General features: G+C 32.9%; 1 protein-coding gene and 1 long non-coding RNA gene across 2 annotated transcripts; both read left to right on the forward strand.

The window, feature by feature from the left end:
• The first annotated feature begins 1,355 nt into the window (after positions 1 to 1,355).
• Positions 1,356 to 5,074, forward strand: LOC128219715 (scavenger receptor class F member 1-like). The gene is made up of 2 exons (XM_052927647.1): positions 1,356 to 1,512; positions 3,319 to 5,074. Exons 1-2 carry the CDS (start codon positions 1,455 to 1,457, stop codon positions 3,888 to 3,890), a joined length of 630 nt encoding a protein of 209 aa, XP_052783607.1. The 5' UTR covers positions 1,356 to 1,454; the 3' UTR covers positions 3,891 to 5,074.
• A 9,753-nt stretch (positions 5,075 to 14,827) lies between these two features.
• LOC128219716 (uncharacterized) lies at positions 14,828 to 15,671 on the forward strand. Its single transcript, XR_008258636.1, has 3 exons — positions 14,828 to 14,923; positions 15,173 to 15,271; positions 15,589 to 15,671. It is a non-coding gene; the product is annotated as an uncharacterized LOC128219716 (long non-coding RNA).
• The last annotated feature ends 1,904 nt before the right edge of the window (positions 15,672 to 17,575 follow it).

Consider the following 17,575-nt stretch of genomic DNA (forward strand, 5'->3'; position numbering starts at 1 on the left):
AAAACAAACATTTAATTGATTATAACTATTAAAAAAGAACAAGCTTACCAATTTATGTATGAACTATTTCATGGAACATACTGTTACAATAAACCCGCTTGGTAGGAATCAGTTGAATATTTACTTGGCCACATGTGCTAGTAAACGAGTTGATAGATCATTTCTTCCTACAAACTCTAACCGCGTACATGTATGCACAAGCATTTTGTATTTGACCGATTTCCAGTTTACATTCACCAGTTCAACAATTCATTTTTGATTTTAAAAACTTTCAAAGTCTGCGCCCCATCCATTTCAAAAGCATCTTCGGGCACATCCTCGACGTTTCCTCTGGGGTCTTCGAAAACACACGGGAACGTGACATTCAACTTTAATAGATATGAAACTAATTCGCTGTCCCAACAACAAAACATCCTTAGGCTGCACTGAGCATGAATTCACCCCGAAAAATTACCGAAAGATCCAGAGTCTGAGAGCGACAGTGACTAGATATACATTACGAAAACCACTAAACAGAGACTTCCGTTGCTTTTATGCATACACACTTGTATAAGTACATCATTGTTAATTCAAATCTGTTTAAATTGTTTTTGAATGTACAAACATGTCACATGCTCAAGTTTCATTGAATTATATATCTACGCGATACATTTTTTTTTCCAAATTCTTTTGTTAAAATACTTGTACTCTGCCTCAATAACTGTTAAAAATGATAGGTTTCGTTGATGGAAGTAGGGTTTTATCTAAAAATAATTTCAATTCCAACAACTATTTCCATACAGTGTGTCCTGACATGTTATGTTGTTGGCAATGAGTGTACGAGGTTGCTTTATATTGCCGTCTTAGAATCAAACACATTCAAAAACTAATAATCACAACCACCTGTTATGGCAGGTAAAAAACGTTTACACTAACGTCAGTCATTGTTCGCATTGTCAAACATTATCAAGCCTACTATTATTGTACAATATCATATTTTTTTAAATGACAGTAGATGTTCCTGTATTATCTTTTTTTCTTCTTCTTTTAACATTAACACTTGCAAATCTTTTCAAATTGACCATGAGCCAGGACATGAATAGTTCGTGTGTGTCTTTCAATTTTTCAAATATTGCTTTTAACAAGGCAATGCTTGTATATAAAGCCATTCTAATATTTTGTAACGAGCCGTACCCAAGTTGTTTAAAAGTTAAGTACTATCGTCAGATTTTGAATGATGGCGGAAATAAAATACAACTCGTGCTGAACATGGGATGAGTTTATTGATTGTCAGTATACAAATGAAATCTTCCTTAAATACAAATATTTTGTGCCGATAATATTTCCTTGACAAAGAGCAGCGATTTCGTATAACAAAAGCGCCGACAATGCTCGCACCGTTTGTGAAAGCGAAAATTGTTCCCGCTTCCTGCTGTATGCTCTAAAATTATTATTTAGAAGAGTCTTGGTGCAAAATGATGTCTTTGACATTAAAGGATTTTTCTCCATTTCTTATATTCCTGCTGGCATACGGTACGTTATAATCTATATGTATAATTCGATATTGTTTTAAAAAAATAAATAAGATGCCAAGGAAAATAAATATGTATAAGGTAAAAAACCGCTTTGTTGCGTAACATCAAGATCGATGGACGATGTTGATCGCTATAGCAATGACACTGCTGCTGCTGCTGCTGCAATGCGCATCACATTCACCATGAACGTTTTTTTGTCAGTATCATCATTAGCATCATTTTTTTACGTCTATCGTGTCTATCACAGTGCAGTAGAGAATCAGTAATCGTCAGTAATAATCAGGTTTTGAGTTAGAATGCATTTTTTTTTTCTTTATTGCAAATTTATGAATACTTTATTTATTTTCTAATTACGCAAACGAAACAATATTGTTCAAGAAGAGGGAATGAAGAATGTCTTAATATTACTTTAAACCTTTAAAGTCCATGAAATTATAAAGAATGTTTTACTTAAAATATGTTTGCACAATTTCGGAATTTAAGGCATATTTATAGTCAAATGAGAGTAACTATGCAATAAAGAGCTAAATAGTACAAATATTGTTCTATTATCATTAACCTCTAAAATAATATTATTAAATGATTTATATACAAATATCTTATAAAATATACCGATGTGTACATTGGTGGTCGTTTTGTTTTACCAAGCAGGACAAGTTAGCTTTCTCCAGTAACTTAGGTTTTCTCCACAACACAAAATCAAAATTGTGCCAACGAGAGAAGTTAATGTAATCATTGTAAACTAAATAAGTTTTAAACAAGACAATATGAAAAGATAAACCAGTGTGGCGGATGAACGGCAACATTTTAAAGATTTTATTTGAAAGATTTAAAATCCTTGAACTGTGTGCACGTATTCGATTTCCATCTGTTCTAAGCAAACGTACCTTTACTTTTGCCATTTTTAAATATAACATTCGCAGAAATATGGTAATATTGGGACCTTTGAATAAAAGAACTATGTTGTTGTTAAGCATAAAGTTTACAGATAGTGACATATAAATGTACTCTACCACACTTGATCATTGTATCGTTTGCAAAACAAAAGTTGTCAATAAAGTCATATGCATGACAGACGTTAAATCAGACCTGCGCTTATCTTGTCTAGAAAAGTAACGCATGTTTGCCTTTCATACTTTCATAAACTGAATCAGAATAGACAGTCGACCTGCAACTCGGTTTGTATAGGATTTCTTAGCAATTTGAATACAAAATATTTCCTTAAAAATTGATACTTTAATGTGTATTTAATTCTGCTCACACAATCGGTGGTAATAATAGTCCGTCGATTGCGTGGTGTGTTCTGCACATTTGCGCTTCACCTTAAACATCAACTTAATAAAAAGTTCTTATAACAAACGTTCATATAACAGCGGGTTACATGTAAAAGGTCGATTGTATTACTCCCTTACGATAAATAGAAAGAAATGATAATGTATTTTAATTATACATAAAAATGGTTCATAAACTTTGAAAGTACCCGTATGACATTTTCGGAATAAAACATACCTTTATAACCATGACATACGTATTGCAAAAATGACATAGCTATTAACCAATACAGCAATGGTGTGTCACTTTAGGTTTTTGCACAAGAAATATAATATTATAATTAAATTCAGCTACTTCATGAGGTTGCAATATTTTGATTATGATCGCTATATTGCAATAGGATATAAAGGTTTATTTTTTTTTGTTATGTTGTTATATTTAAAAAGATTATGGTATTCACACTTCCACTAGACGTTGTGCCATGTACATTTAGAGTATACGGACATACACATAATTATGTCTCATTCTCTAGGTTGCTCAGCTTTGTGCAGTGAAGGATGTCTCTATGGTCGATGTGACAGAATAACAGGATCGTGTGCATGTAGAGATGGCTACTTTGGTACGAGATGCTCATATAAGTGCAGTGAAGGATGTTTCTTTGGTCGATGTGAAAAATCAACGGGATCGTGTGCATGTAGAGATGGCTACTTTGGTACGAAATGCTCATATAAGTGCAGTGAAGGATGTTTCTTTGGTCGATGTGAAAAATCAACGGGATCGTGTGCATGCAGAGATGGCTACTTTGGTACAAAATGCTCATATAAGTGCAGTGAAGGATGTTTCTTTGGTCGATGTGAAAAATCAACGGGATCGTGTGCATGCAGAGATGGCTACTTTGGTACGAAATGCTCATATAAGTGCAGTGAAGGATGTTTCTTTGGTCGATGTGAAAAATCAACGGGATCGTGTGCATGCAGAGATGGCTACTTTGGTACGAGATGCTCATATAAGTGCAGTGAAGGATGTTTCTTTGGTCGATGTGAAAAATCAACGGGATCGTGTGCATGCAGAGATGGCTACTTTGGTACGAGATGCTCATATTAAGTGCGGTGAAGGATGTTTTAATGCTCGATGTAACAGAGCAACAGGATATTGTACATGTAGAAATGGTTACTTTGGTACGAGATGCTGATCGAATTTAGGCTTCTGAGTTTCTATTTACAATACGAAATATTTTGAGAATAGTACTCATAATGCTTATATGTGACTTTTAACATGACTTTGTTTGAATTTTGGCTTGTGAGCTTGTTCTGTACAATACCATATGTATTCTGAATGGTACTCATCAAGATTCTTCGTGCCTTTTTACATGAAAGTGTATAAATTATGCTGAGTTACCTTGTGCTTTAGGTTTCCATTATGTAATTGGAACAATAGTTCGCCTAGTCACCTTCCCAAGCTAGGAACCGGTTCAACTATCCTAACTGGCAAGAACAGTGTGCCATTTTTACTCTCTAGTTTTGTTGGTTAATTTGTTGTTGTAATATCATGCCTGACGTGGCCGCCAATACGAAATTAAGTCATGATATACCTTTATTAAATGACTATATTAATAACTCTTGACACGGCATATTAAATTAAAAACGTTAAAGGTATGCGCGCTTTATAAGGACATTTCAAATACTAAGCGCTGTTTGCCGCCAATAAAGTATACATGTATAATCGAAACAAAATATTCCACTATTGTGCATTTAATACGGAATTTATTAAAATCGTTTTCTAAAATTGAAGTCAAGGTTCGTTTTTATCAATTTTAGATGAAAGGTTATTAAATAACTTCCGTTATGAACTACCACAAATCAGAAACATAGAAAAGTAAAACAAGGAATCTTGATGTATCATCACTTATTGTTGACCAAAATAGCCAATTGGTATTTCACTAACATTTTAATATTTATCTCTTAATATAATTCGTATAAGAGTTTATTGTTCAGTTGAATACTTTGGAAAAAATGTTACGAACACTTTGTACAATCCTTGTCTTCTTATTCATTCAACGTTCGAACCTTTGAAAGCGGTATGTTTTACTTTTAGACATTGTTAAATGCATGCAAATTTTCTGTACGTCTTGTATGAAAACGAATACTATAACTCTTGGATAATTTGTCGAAAGTAAATTAATAGAACCTTGTTCCGTGATTGAAGTTGGCTTGAATTACCTATATATTTGTTTTTTATTGTTGCTTCAATGTTTTAATCTTTGATCCATTAAACAAGTCTTAGCCCTGTTTAGTTATGTTTATATACACCGGCAGAAACACTATGTTTATCTTTTTAACTTTTATATAGTTTATTTTGAGATATTATTGTAGCATTGTCTAGCCGGGGTTTTAACTAAACAACACTTCGGACTCCACACACTTAAACAAGCCCAACTGCTTTTCTACACCGATAATGCCATCAATGATGCAACTCATTCCTCCATTGAAATGCACTTTATATCGTTACCATCATAACAAGCCGAAATTCATACGGAACATGTAAACAATCGTTAACCGATCATATGTCTAGAAATACGTTTGATACAAGTCATCAAGTATAGTTAATTTCCTTGTTAAAACGATTAGCAAACGAGTACAGAAACACGTTTATTCGTTTATAAACTAAAAGGAACATCGCTGCCTCAAATGCAGAAATAAGTTAAATGAAACTGCACTTTCGAATCCAAAAATACATAACCAACGACATATTTCCGGTTTTACAATTTCCGGATTCGTACTCTTTGTATTAGAATTTAGAATTAACCACCAGCCCGTTACATTTTTATCCGCCGGAATATTTTCACTTTAAAAGCCGACATCAAAGGTACCCACATTTGCTAATCATCAAAGATATGTATTGGTATATAAGACTTTGTTATGCATAATCAGTAAGTATAGCAAAATATTCAGTGCGCTGATAGTGAACGCTGCCAACAAACGTTGCAGTGTTCCGTTGAAATGATTTATACACGAAGTTATACAAATATTAATGTTTATTTTGAACATGTATATGTGTTTATATTTTAAATTTAACTGATGAATGCCGGAGTTTTTTCAGTTGATTATCACTTTCGCCAAGAGTGTTTTGTTCAGATAACCCCGCCTTCGTCAAAACATTCATCAACTTACATCGTCTCCATCTGTCTGTTTGTCTGTGCGCACGTGTGTGTGTGTGTATGTGTGTGTCTGGGTATGTACGCGTGTGTGTGTGTGTGTGTGTGTCTGCGTGCGTGCCAGCGTGCGAGCGGGCGTGCGAGCGATCGTGTGTGTGTGTGTCTGTGCGTGTGCGTGTGCGCGTGTGCGTTTGTGTGTGTGTGTGTGTGTGCGTGTGCGTGTGTGTGTGTGTCCGTCTGTCCGCCCGTCTGTCCGTCTGTCTGACATTCGGTCGATCTTTCTGGCATTCGGTCGATCTGTCGGTCCTTCCGTCCATGATGACACCAGAGAATTTCCATTCACTTTTATGGTTTGTATTATAAGTTCAATTAAGAGCTTTTTTATTTAAATTATAAGAATATGACAGAATATACTTTTTTCTTCAGTCCGAGCATGAACGTATTATCTAACCGAGCTGAAAACTGAGGCAGATAGGGAAAATAGGCTCATTGGTTACAAAAGCTTTCGTTAACTCATGCTAACGACAATAAATAAAAAACATTTACAATTCGAGTTAAGTCCGAAATCAGAACATGCGGTTTATTTCATTGCGGTATAAGGTAAAAGTTAATTGTTGTATGCAATTTATTCCGATTTTTATGTATCTGAAACTTAACGATGTTCTTATGAAAGGGGTAGGAAAGGGGAAATACAGCATAAGTATTATTTAGACTAGGGCTTTATGCATGGTGCTTACATCGCATGCAAATGTAAGTATCGTTGATATTTAATTAAGGTTCATAAAATGATCATAATGTCTACTTCAGAGCGAGCCATACATGGGATTAACCTTTGAAATCGCAATTAATCATTTATTTAATAGACAATAAAAGAAATTTGTTCGCATTCAGATAAGTGACCTTCATAGGGATTTATTCCACATGTTTTAGATCCAGAAATAAATGGTTGAACATTATTAAATCTTCTACATCAAGATAGGTTTATATCATTGAGGGTATGAACGTATAGGAAAACTGTGTTAATTAATAAATACTCATGGTACACCCAGTAATAATAAAAATAAAAAAGGAATCCTGTACACATCTTATGAAAGTTTCATGTTCATATATTTTACTGTGGACTCATAAAGCTGTAAGGTTATGTCCTCGTGTCTCTAACATGATCCAGTACTTTCTGCTTTCGTATAAATGATTTGGGCGTCATATGCTATCTATTTATTCTCTCCATTTTTATTGTTATCTTTAATATTTACACATTTATTTTTAATGTGAGTAATTTCGAAGGTTAAAATAAGTATGTTACACTGTTTTCATATTAAATTTTATCATTGTTAATTAATTATGAACTTCATATGGAATAACATGTTTGGTTATCAGCTCTTTCACTTACACAACACATGTGTATTTCCTAGCCATGGTACGTGAATATCCCGAACGATCTTGTTTTTCAGTCAGGTCATCTATATATTTTTTGAAGTCCTGAACAGTTTGTGCCATTTAATTCAGCCTTCTTGTTCTGCCCATTCTAACTGAACTGATGCAGATAACCTAGTTTATGAACTGTCCTCTATGCAATCTTTAGCTATTTCAATATATCATCTAAGTACCTGCATTTGGTATTAACCTAAGCACAAAATTCAATTATATATAACAAATGGACCAATGCTTGGAATATAGTACGTTGCTGATGACCGCCTGTTTACCGGAATAAGCATGTTTATACTATTTTTCTGAATACTGTTAGATTAAATGCAGCTATGGTGAAACATTATTTAAAACATAGTAAAAAATCCAGGTATTGCAAAATGTTCTCCAAAGACAAACATGAGAACATACTGAATTTAACTTTGCGAACACGAGTACTCAAACTTGCTTTGTTGAACATGCAATTTTAAGCTTCACAGGTGAGTTGTTTTCTTTGCTTCAGAACCAACGTGATTCCATGTACGTATTATTTTCAATATATGGAAGACTGGCTGATTCCTCAGAAATTTGTTTACATACCTGGTCTATTATCAGTCTAAGACTTCGGTCCCACATATATTGCTTTCAAAATAATCAGAATTTCAAGAATAATTATAACGTATCATCAATTTTAACAGTTCAACCGTTTGGTAACTAGATTGACATACATTGCAATGTAATCCATTATCATTAATACATGAAGAAATAAAAAGAGTGCTACAAGCTGAAGCAACAACTTCTACAGATGAATAAAAAGTAGTTATTTGCAGGCGCAAAAAGCAAAAATGTATTTTTAAAAAAAATCCCAAAAGGTCTTTAAAAGACGACATAGATAATTGTACTTATGTAATGGAGTCTTGGTTTATACTACAGATTTCATAGTTATCACTTTCCTTGAGAAACTTGAATGAGAAAATCTAAGAGTACAGACACAACGAAAACGGTTGCGAACAAATAGGTTTTCAATTATACTTTGAGGTGATAGTTTTATTGCACAATTCCATTATCTATTTCAGACACGGCCGTGGAATATCTGGCGTACAGAGTACGTATTTCAGACTAGCATCGGAAACAAATCATACATTTATTGCAGATAACGCTAGTAAAAGCGGCTCAATATATATAAATCAGTCTGAAACTCTAGTTTTATTAATCTTTCCGAAAGCCGGTCATTGGCGTTTTCGAAATCCTTGAAAATACCTTTCCTTAAATAATGCTTTAAAACACAACATTAAAGAACAATTATTTACACTGCGTTTCAAACGTCTATAGTCAACGTTTGAGCGAGTCAAAATATGTCTTCCAGGATATTAGTATTTTATATTGGGACAAGTGTATTAGATCGAGCATTTGTAAACCTTTATAAGTCCCGAGAAAACTTCGAAGATAATTTATTCTCTATTTCAGAGTTCATTGTTCTCTCTTTAACTTTTGAATAGAAATTATCATAAGTAAATATTATACACATTCTTACATTGAACAAGTGATAGATCAGTATAATACATGTTTATATGCGAGTATGTGAACACTATTAAAATCTGTTCGTGAGAAAGGAGAGTGATAAAAGAATATAAGAAAAAAGAAATAGTAAAGAAAACATCATTTTACTTATAATGTTTATAATATTTTAACAATAAGCCTGACTATTCTGCCACAAATGCTTTATCGTTTCGATACACATATTACACATATCAAAAAGGTGGACTACTTTATGTTTGAATAAATATGTGTTAGATTAAAACTTTATAAGGATTTTGTCTAAAGTACATTAAATGGGATGTAAGTATGATGTTGGTTTCCAGTCGAGATCGTGGAATATATGATTCCGTATATTTTGAGGTTTATTTAATACCTCTTAAGTGATTTTTTGTCAACTCGCTTACAAACCTGTAAAACTAACAGTGAGTTCTTACGAAGTGTTAACGGACCATGGCACAATGGCTAACTCAACATTTACTTATATCAAAATACTTGGTACATTAATATATTTGCTGTCATTTGACATCGTACATCTCTTATTTCGTGTTTTGTTTGGCCTTATCCCATATTGAAGTTAAGGATACATGTAGATTACGATTCAAATGGTACCAATCAAAAATACTTTGTGAAATTTACGGATCCAATATGACACTTTATCCTGTAACTTGCATACAAATCGGTCCAATAAAAGGGTGCAGTGTAAATTTTAGTTTAAAAGGATATTTGACCACGTGATGTTTATCTACAATAGGTTGGTCATGTGACCACGAAATTCGTGACTTCTTCTCTTTTCTTATATATCAGAGGCACAAATAATGCTTCAGTGCCTTATCAGTTGTCCGCCAACAACAGACACCAACAACGAAAAAATCGTTACTTAAAGACTCCCTTTGCAATTGTTAAAATTTTATAAAGGACACTAAACTAATCAGAACCAACGATTTTTGTGCAAATGGTTTAAAAATCGGATAAAAGTGTTTGCTTATGTTTAAAACATTTACAAATAAAATGATATTATTATTAATCACGGGTCCTCTGTAGATAGCAATTGATATATCTGTATGCAAGGAAGCTTACATATGAAAACCAACAAAATATCTTAAGGGAAACACACTGTAAAACTTTCTACGTTCTGGTTTTTAAAAAGACAAGGTATGACCGTGTCAAACGGAAAAGATTGCACTGAGGCGACGCTGATCTTCCATAACAATGACCAGCGATACCATTAGCCCAACTTTATCGCTTATTTACAAGAGTTAATGCTTAGCAAGCGTGTTATCAATTTAAACGTTGTTCTAACGTCAGTTATAAATTATATCTATACTGCATTGGTACACATGTCTGTCCTAACAACCGTCGAATGAAATAAGTAAAGCTAACATGCTTTTTTATATTTTTTATTCAAATATTGTTATAACAATTTTATGGTTTAGCGTTAATGTAATTCCTCTACTATGATAGCACTAGTAGTTTTATAAGTTCATTTTTTGAAGTGGCACTCTTATTCAAAATCAATACATACACATGTATAACAAACATAAATTTTGACTGATTAAACTTAAACTAATTCCTAAATAATGCATTTATGCAAATTATTCATTACTGATTGCAATATTGTAACCGTGTATCTAATAGCTGTAAAAACGCGAAAATATTAAATGATTGGTGAATGCTAAAAGATTTACAGTGATATACTATAGTCTCAACGTGTAGAGATACTGTGTTTTATAAAAAATTCTTTTCATATTAAACTCTCAATACTTCATAAGTATCATTGTTTCCAACATTTATTTATCTGTTTTTGTATACTAACACACTATTACTAATTGTGGAAGATCTTATTTGGGAGTAAGAGGGCATCTTAAAACATACGTATGGACGCTATTGACACTATATAAAGATATAGGATTGGCCTGAGTTAAAAAAAACTAAAATAAAAGCCACACAAGAAAAATATATAAAAGCCTTTTTACTGTAAAGTCAGAATACTCATAAACTATAGAACTAAAATGTACAGTTTACATAGCACAGACCTGACCTGAACATTTGAACTGAACTTTTCTATTTTACAGCACATACTAAACACTTTCGAGTACCTTTTGACAATAAAATCGTTAAATGCGAGAATACAAAAAAGTATTGAATGCAAGGTTAATTTTGCAGAAGATATAAAATTACCTATACACTGTTCTTACTTTATATTATGAGGATTCTTTTTGCCTTAGCTATTTATATTTCCACCTATGAAAAAACCAACTGATTCTAAATTTATCATGTAGAAGTATTGACTGCAAGGTTAACTTTGCGGAAGAAATATTATTACCTATATACTGTTCTCAGCTTAGATCATTAAGATTCCTTTTGTCATAACTATGAATATATCTCCGCCTATAGAAAAGCCACCTGATTCTGATTTTATCATGGAGAAGGCTTATGTTCATTACCTGGCTTTTTTAAAGAGGTTTTCAGCATTTCGACCGTGCGCGCTAGTTAGCATGCATTTACCGCCAACACTGAACATGTATCCTCATTTTAGAATTGCTAAACAATTAACTATATTGAAGGACTGCGTCCATAAGTTATACGGATAAAATGGTTTATTAAAGCAAAATAAAAAGTTTGTAAATCAATGAACAAGACCTGTTATAACAACGAGTTGCGTTGAGAGTGATGTGACTTTAATCAAATAACCTTAGATTGAAAGTACAATGTCCGATCAAAGTAAACCATTCATTCTAGGTCTTTACTCTGTTTTAATTACGTTTTATGAACATGGAAACGTTTCCGGAAAACTAAAACGATTTCTCTTTGATGTTGTTCTTTGAATCAGTTTCAATCGTCCACTCAGCGAACTAAACTGTGCAGGATTCACTGATTTACGTTGCAATTTGATTGGTAGTGTTCAATAACTCGCCGTATACCAGTAGGATATGTCATGAACATTAAACGTTGTTTAACTTAATGATCTCAGGGCGCAATCGTAGCAAAAGGACCATGTGCAGGTCCGGGTAATGTCTTTGCTTTAAAGTCTACTTAATTCGATTATTTTCTTTATAGTGCAATGCAATTATTCGGCTTCGGATTGAACTAAATCATTAGCATTCCGCTTACTGAAAGTGTCACTCTTATTTGAAATAAATACATACACATGTATAACAAACATAAATGTTGAGTGTTAAACCTTTAACTTCTTACTAAATAATAAATTGATGGAAAATATTGATAACTGATAACACGATTATAACCGTGTATGAAATAGCTGAACACGCAACAAAAATGATTTGCGAGTGCTAAAGGTTTACTGTAATCTACAACCGTCTCTTAAGTTAAAAATACCGTGTTTTTTGCACCTTTATTTCAAATGAAACTCGATTTCCTTCATAAAGCGCATTGTTTACGATATTTTTTCATCCTTTATGGTATTTTAAACCAATTGTATTAATTGCGGTAAATCTTATATGGGATTAAGAGTGCATCTTTAACGAAATATGTTCTATAGTGATTTTGACAATAACAATGGATCAAAAGTTGAAAGATATTATGTTTATTGTTTTGCATCAGTGATTGGGTAGTAGATTGTTTTAACTGCATTATTTTGTTTTCATATAAGTAATATAAGTACTTGAAATATGATGATAATAATTATGCTCAACTGGATGTTACGTTAACATTAAGTTTGAGTCGTTTTCAAAATAATTGTAAATTGCAGTTTGATTACAATCAAAACATTCGGACTGGGTTTTGGCTTGAAGGGCAGATATATTAGCCGATGATTAAAGTAGGAACAAATATCTAGATATATAATAGAAAACAATTTTCAATGTAATTTGTTCGTGCATCATAGTACCTTAAGCTGTACACCTCTTCTATACTTTAATTGAATTTATCTAATTATTTCCAAATTAATCATACCAGTAGTAGAATATAAGTATCTTCCATGGCCGCGAGTGTAAGATAGGTTCTTTTCAACCCGATCTTTTGCGGAAACATCCTGCGCGATGGGTCGGGATGAACCTATCTTACACGAGCGGCTATGGTAGATGCTTTTTCTCCTACGTCAGTTAAACAAAATTAAGTAAAAATGTATGTTTTGCTGGAACTCTTTTGTGCTAAGTGACAATAATTGCGTATGGATATGCGATAATTCGAGGTTGTCATGGATATGCGCGCAGTGATTCAGAATATGTTAATAATCAAAATGGTCTTTAAATAGTTCCAAGGAGCAAGGTGAAAACTGTTTTATGGTCACATTTGAAGCGAGAAATAATTAATTAGCGTTTTTTTTAAATAATGCCACAAGACGAGGTTTCCATGATGATACAGACGACAGTATTCAACAAGGGATATTATTACAATGTGGTGACCATTAAAAAGAAGTTTCATACGGGGACCCGTGCCCGTGGGCAAGATAAGAAAAGAATTTCTAGTATGATTAAATTATTGGATCTACTTATCTGAGGTGGGAGAAATGGATGTTATATAGGCATTTGAGATTCCAATTGTATCATACTTCCTAAAAGGCTTTCCAAACATTTTAATATCGAATTATATTCCAATCTGATTAAAATCATATCCCCTATATTGCTGTGCATGGGGATCTGACCGGCACCAATTTGAGATCACCATCGCGTGACGTAACCATTAACCAATCAACGCCTAGCTTTCATATAGCGAAAACGAAAGTAGAAGTCGAAAGTTTCTATTTTTATCGCTGGAATTTCCGAATTTTTAGTGCGTAATTTTTACAACGTGTAATTCTCACACACACCGTCTGTGAAATCGCCATGTCAAGATCGTGAAAGTATTTCATTGTTTTGTTTGATTTGTTTGCCAATATCTCGCCCTAGACCTTACGTGAAAAGATCTCATCACCAACATTAAATATTTGGTTTACTGTAACTGTACAAAATGGCAGAGTTGACAGTTTCCACGCCGAAGAAACATCATTTGCAAGATCGATGTGTTTTGTGTGGGATGGTGTTTTGTAATGTTGAAATAACGCCTTCTGGCAGAAAAATAAAAACGAGCGTGAACATGAACAAAAAATTGAAAATAACGAAACAAACAGTTGATGATCTGCATTTAGTTATTGATATGGACCTGACCTCAACAGATGCTACTGGGATTTGCATTAAGTGCAATCGACTGGTGAAAGGGGTAGTTGAAAAATTGCAAATTATTAAACAGACCCTCAACGAATCCATTGGTTATAGTCGTAAATTAACTGTGAAACGTCTGCTGTGGTCCCCTTCAAGTTCCAGTACAACACAACAACCTATGAAAAAAGTATTCAGTCCTAAAGTGCAACTGTGGCCTAAAACAAAATTGAAGAGTGCATCGGAGTTACAGGTAGGTAACTAGATGAATTTAAGAAAAATTGAAGAAAGTTGTGTTTAATCCATTGTTCAAACAAAATTACATGAACAGTGGCTTGCCAGTGTTTTGTTTTCAGACAATTTTTGGTTTAACACCCAGAAACTGATTTAAGTCTAGCAGAAGACCCCAGTTTAAAGCCTCATCCGAAAGCCTGGCAAATGGGGAACAATGAAAAAGCATTCTTTAATTTAATTTCAGACGGAGCTGGGCTTTAAACCCTGTACATCATGATTTTGAAACCTCTGGACCACTGCAACCCCCTTTCCAACAAGGTGCCGCCCTACCGCCTAGTAGAATATTGTTTATAGATTTCCCCTATTCTTATAAAACATACTTTTAATTTCCTCTCAAAATTTCAAATGGCATCACCACTTGACTGTCATGACAAGATGTGCTCGGATTACTAGCATAAACAGTACTTTTAAATGAGAAAGCTACTAGTACCTACTTACAAAAAAATTAAAAAAATTATCATCTTTTTATTTCATAAAGACCCTTTTTAAATTTTTTATGTTTCATGTCAAAATATTCAAATACACTATATATGTTTAAATCCATCACATTTTTCAGACCATGATTATCAGTCCATATGGAAAATCAGGCAATGTTCTGCAAGAGCCGTCGGGCAACACATGTACACAGCTTTCAACTGGTGATAATGCAGGTGTGTAAAGTTTTGCACAAAGAGATGCAATAGTTAAATGTTCGTAGAATGTTTTAAGTGTGCATGGAAGTCATTGAGTCTTTTGTGTAAGAAGATAGACCTAGGCTACATGTAACAGTATATTCACAATCGTTTGGTTTAAATTTATGTTTTTTAAATGTTTACAAATTTCAAAGGTGAACACTAATAATTTATACATGTACTATTATAAATTGTGTAGTTTAGTTAATTTGCTTATGTTTTTTGCAGTAAGGCAGATGGCAACAACAACTGAGGCATTGCTGCAGTTTCACAGACCTATATTGCCAGCCATTTCAGAACAACCAAACATCCCAAATGTTATTACAGGTAAGTTTTTTATCTCAAGTCCATAGAAAAAAAATACTTTCTTTCTATTGAGAGATTAAGTGAAGAGCGACTGACTTGTTTAGCCTAACTAGATTCTTCAACAGTTTCATATAAGCAGTATTTTGTTCGAATTTATGTTATATTTTTTGTACTTAATTGAAAAAAGAATATTTTTGCTTTGTTAATGAAATGATTACCAGTTATGTTTTTATCAAAGGAAATACAACAGTGCAAATTTAGTTATTAAGTGTTACTTAATATCTAGATTTAAAAAGAAGTTTCCACAAATACAAACGTACATAGTAACTTCTTTACAGAAACATCCGACAAGCAAACGAAAGCAAGAAAGTCGCTGTTCTCCCCTGTCTCTGGACAAGCAACTGATAAAAAAGGACCCAAAGAAGAGGTAAAGAAAGGACAAATTAATTGTTGCATTGTTAAGCTTATGCAGAGACCCTTGTTTGTTTATCAAATGTTAACGACTAATTATGCAGATAATATCTGTTTGGCGTCAATATGATGGTATATTTATATAATTCTGAAATGGAAAACAAAAAAATAATTAAGTAGTTTCTTACAAGGGTCACCTGTAAAAGGCTAAAGTTCAGTTTGAAGTTGAACCCTGTTTTTTTTCTTTCAATTTTCATTACAGGTGGTCTAACTAAATATTGTATTACATGTTATTCCATATTTGGATACACTTATGATATAAAACAAATATACTAGCTGATTTGTTTCATAAAGTATTTAAAAACCTTTGGCAGCCAGCCTGAGAATTTCAATGCGTAATAGTAATATGTATCTTTCAATTTTTTGTACAGTATTTTGTTAGACCACACTTTAAAAAAATATTGAGTTATTAAAAATAGAAACCCTGTCTTGGTTTCTTCCTTTGATTTATTGACAATGCAAGCTAAAGATGTCAAATTTTATTTATTGAAATCTGTCATTATTATGATTTACTGACAGTATTAATTCTTTTTGGATCAGAAATGTGTACAATGATTGAACATAATGCTCACTTGCAAATAAATATTTATCTACCTATAAAAAAATAGAATGAATAACGATATTTTTTCAACCAGTAAATAACACTCTTTTATTATCCAACTTATATCTTTGAATGTATTATTTGACATCTTTAACTTAATTGCATGTTGTTTGCATGATTTGTTAGATCATTGAAGGAATAGGTAAGAGGTTGTTAATAGTTCACGTTATCTTTGTGTTATGCTATTTTCCTTGCAGAGTTTCCAGGATTTTAAAGTTCACCCTGTATCACAGAAAGAAATAACCATTGGTGGTAAGTGAAAAATCTTGTCAAGCTTGTCAAGTGAAAAATCTTGTCAGTAATTTCTTACTTGTCAAGCAAGTAATTGTTCAAGGTTAACACATACAGTATATCAAGACCCCTGACCTTCACTCATGAAGAACAAGATTCTGATGTAAATGAGGCTTTGTTTCTCATTAATTGCAACATTTCCTTTAAATTTGATTAAAACAGCTAACTTTTGTGCTGTTACATGATCCCTTTTAATTTCCAAAGAGTTCCATTCTTGTAACAAAGTAATAAATGTTGTTTTTAAAGATTTTTAGCAGGGGTGTTCACACAAATTACAGCAATTGTCTGGTTATAGGAACTGTATAATGTACAGTGTATACTGCAGATCTGAATTTTCAAGTGTATAAAAAGATACAATAACTTGTCATTGTGATAATTTAGATTTTTAAGAGTCCTTTTTCAAAGATTTAGCTTGTAATTAGTTTGTATTTTCTAATGCAATTCTTGGGAAAAATGTTGATTTACATATAAAAGTTTCTACCAAATATTTCTAAATTCAGTTAATTGTCATGCTAATACATGTAGCAAATGCTCCAACATGATATATCACATTTTTTTCCATGATATTAAAAAATCTAATTATTTGATTTATAGATAACAGTATACTATGAAAGTGGAAAGAGGACAGTTGTCATTGAAAACAAAGACCATATAAAAATGTGTAAAGTCATATTCTACCAAAAAAATGTTGAAAAGGGACTTATGGAGATTTTAGAAACAACCAGCAAAGATCAATTTGCTGCTTATGCTGCAAAGATAGTAAAGAATGAATGTGAAACTATTTGTAAACGGCACTCGGACTTCGCATTGACTGATAAAACTTATGAAGGGATAATGGAATTCTCCTGGGACCACTTATACCAAGACCTATTACTTGGAGCTCCAAACACTTTACGCATTGTGTCATCCATGGTAACCAGTAGCATCCCAATGTCAGTACCAAGCAAGGAATTTCACCATGC

This window comes from Mya arenaria, chromosome 15, assembly GCF_026914265.1.
Source record: "Mya arenaria isolate MELC-2E11 chromosome 15, ASM2691426v1".
NCBI lineage: Eukaryota > Metazoa > Mollusca > Bivalvia > Myida > Myidae > Mya > Mya arenaria.

Excerpts from the sequence above, each read along its gene's own strand:
- LOC128219715 (XM_052927647.1), top strand. The coding sequence starts at position 1,455 with ATGATGTCTTTGACATTAAAGGATTTTTCTCCATTTCTTATATTCCTG. Across the intron at positions 1,513-3,318 it reads TATATTCCTGCTGGCATACG|GTTGCTCAGCTTTGTGCAGT; the intron begins GTACGTTATAAT and ends CTCATTCTCTAG.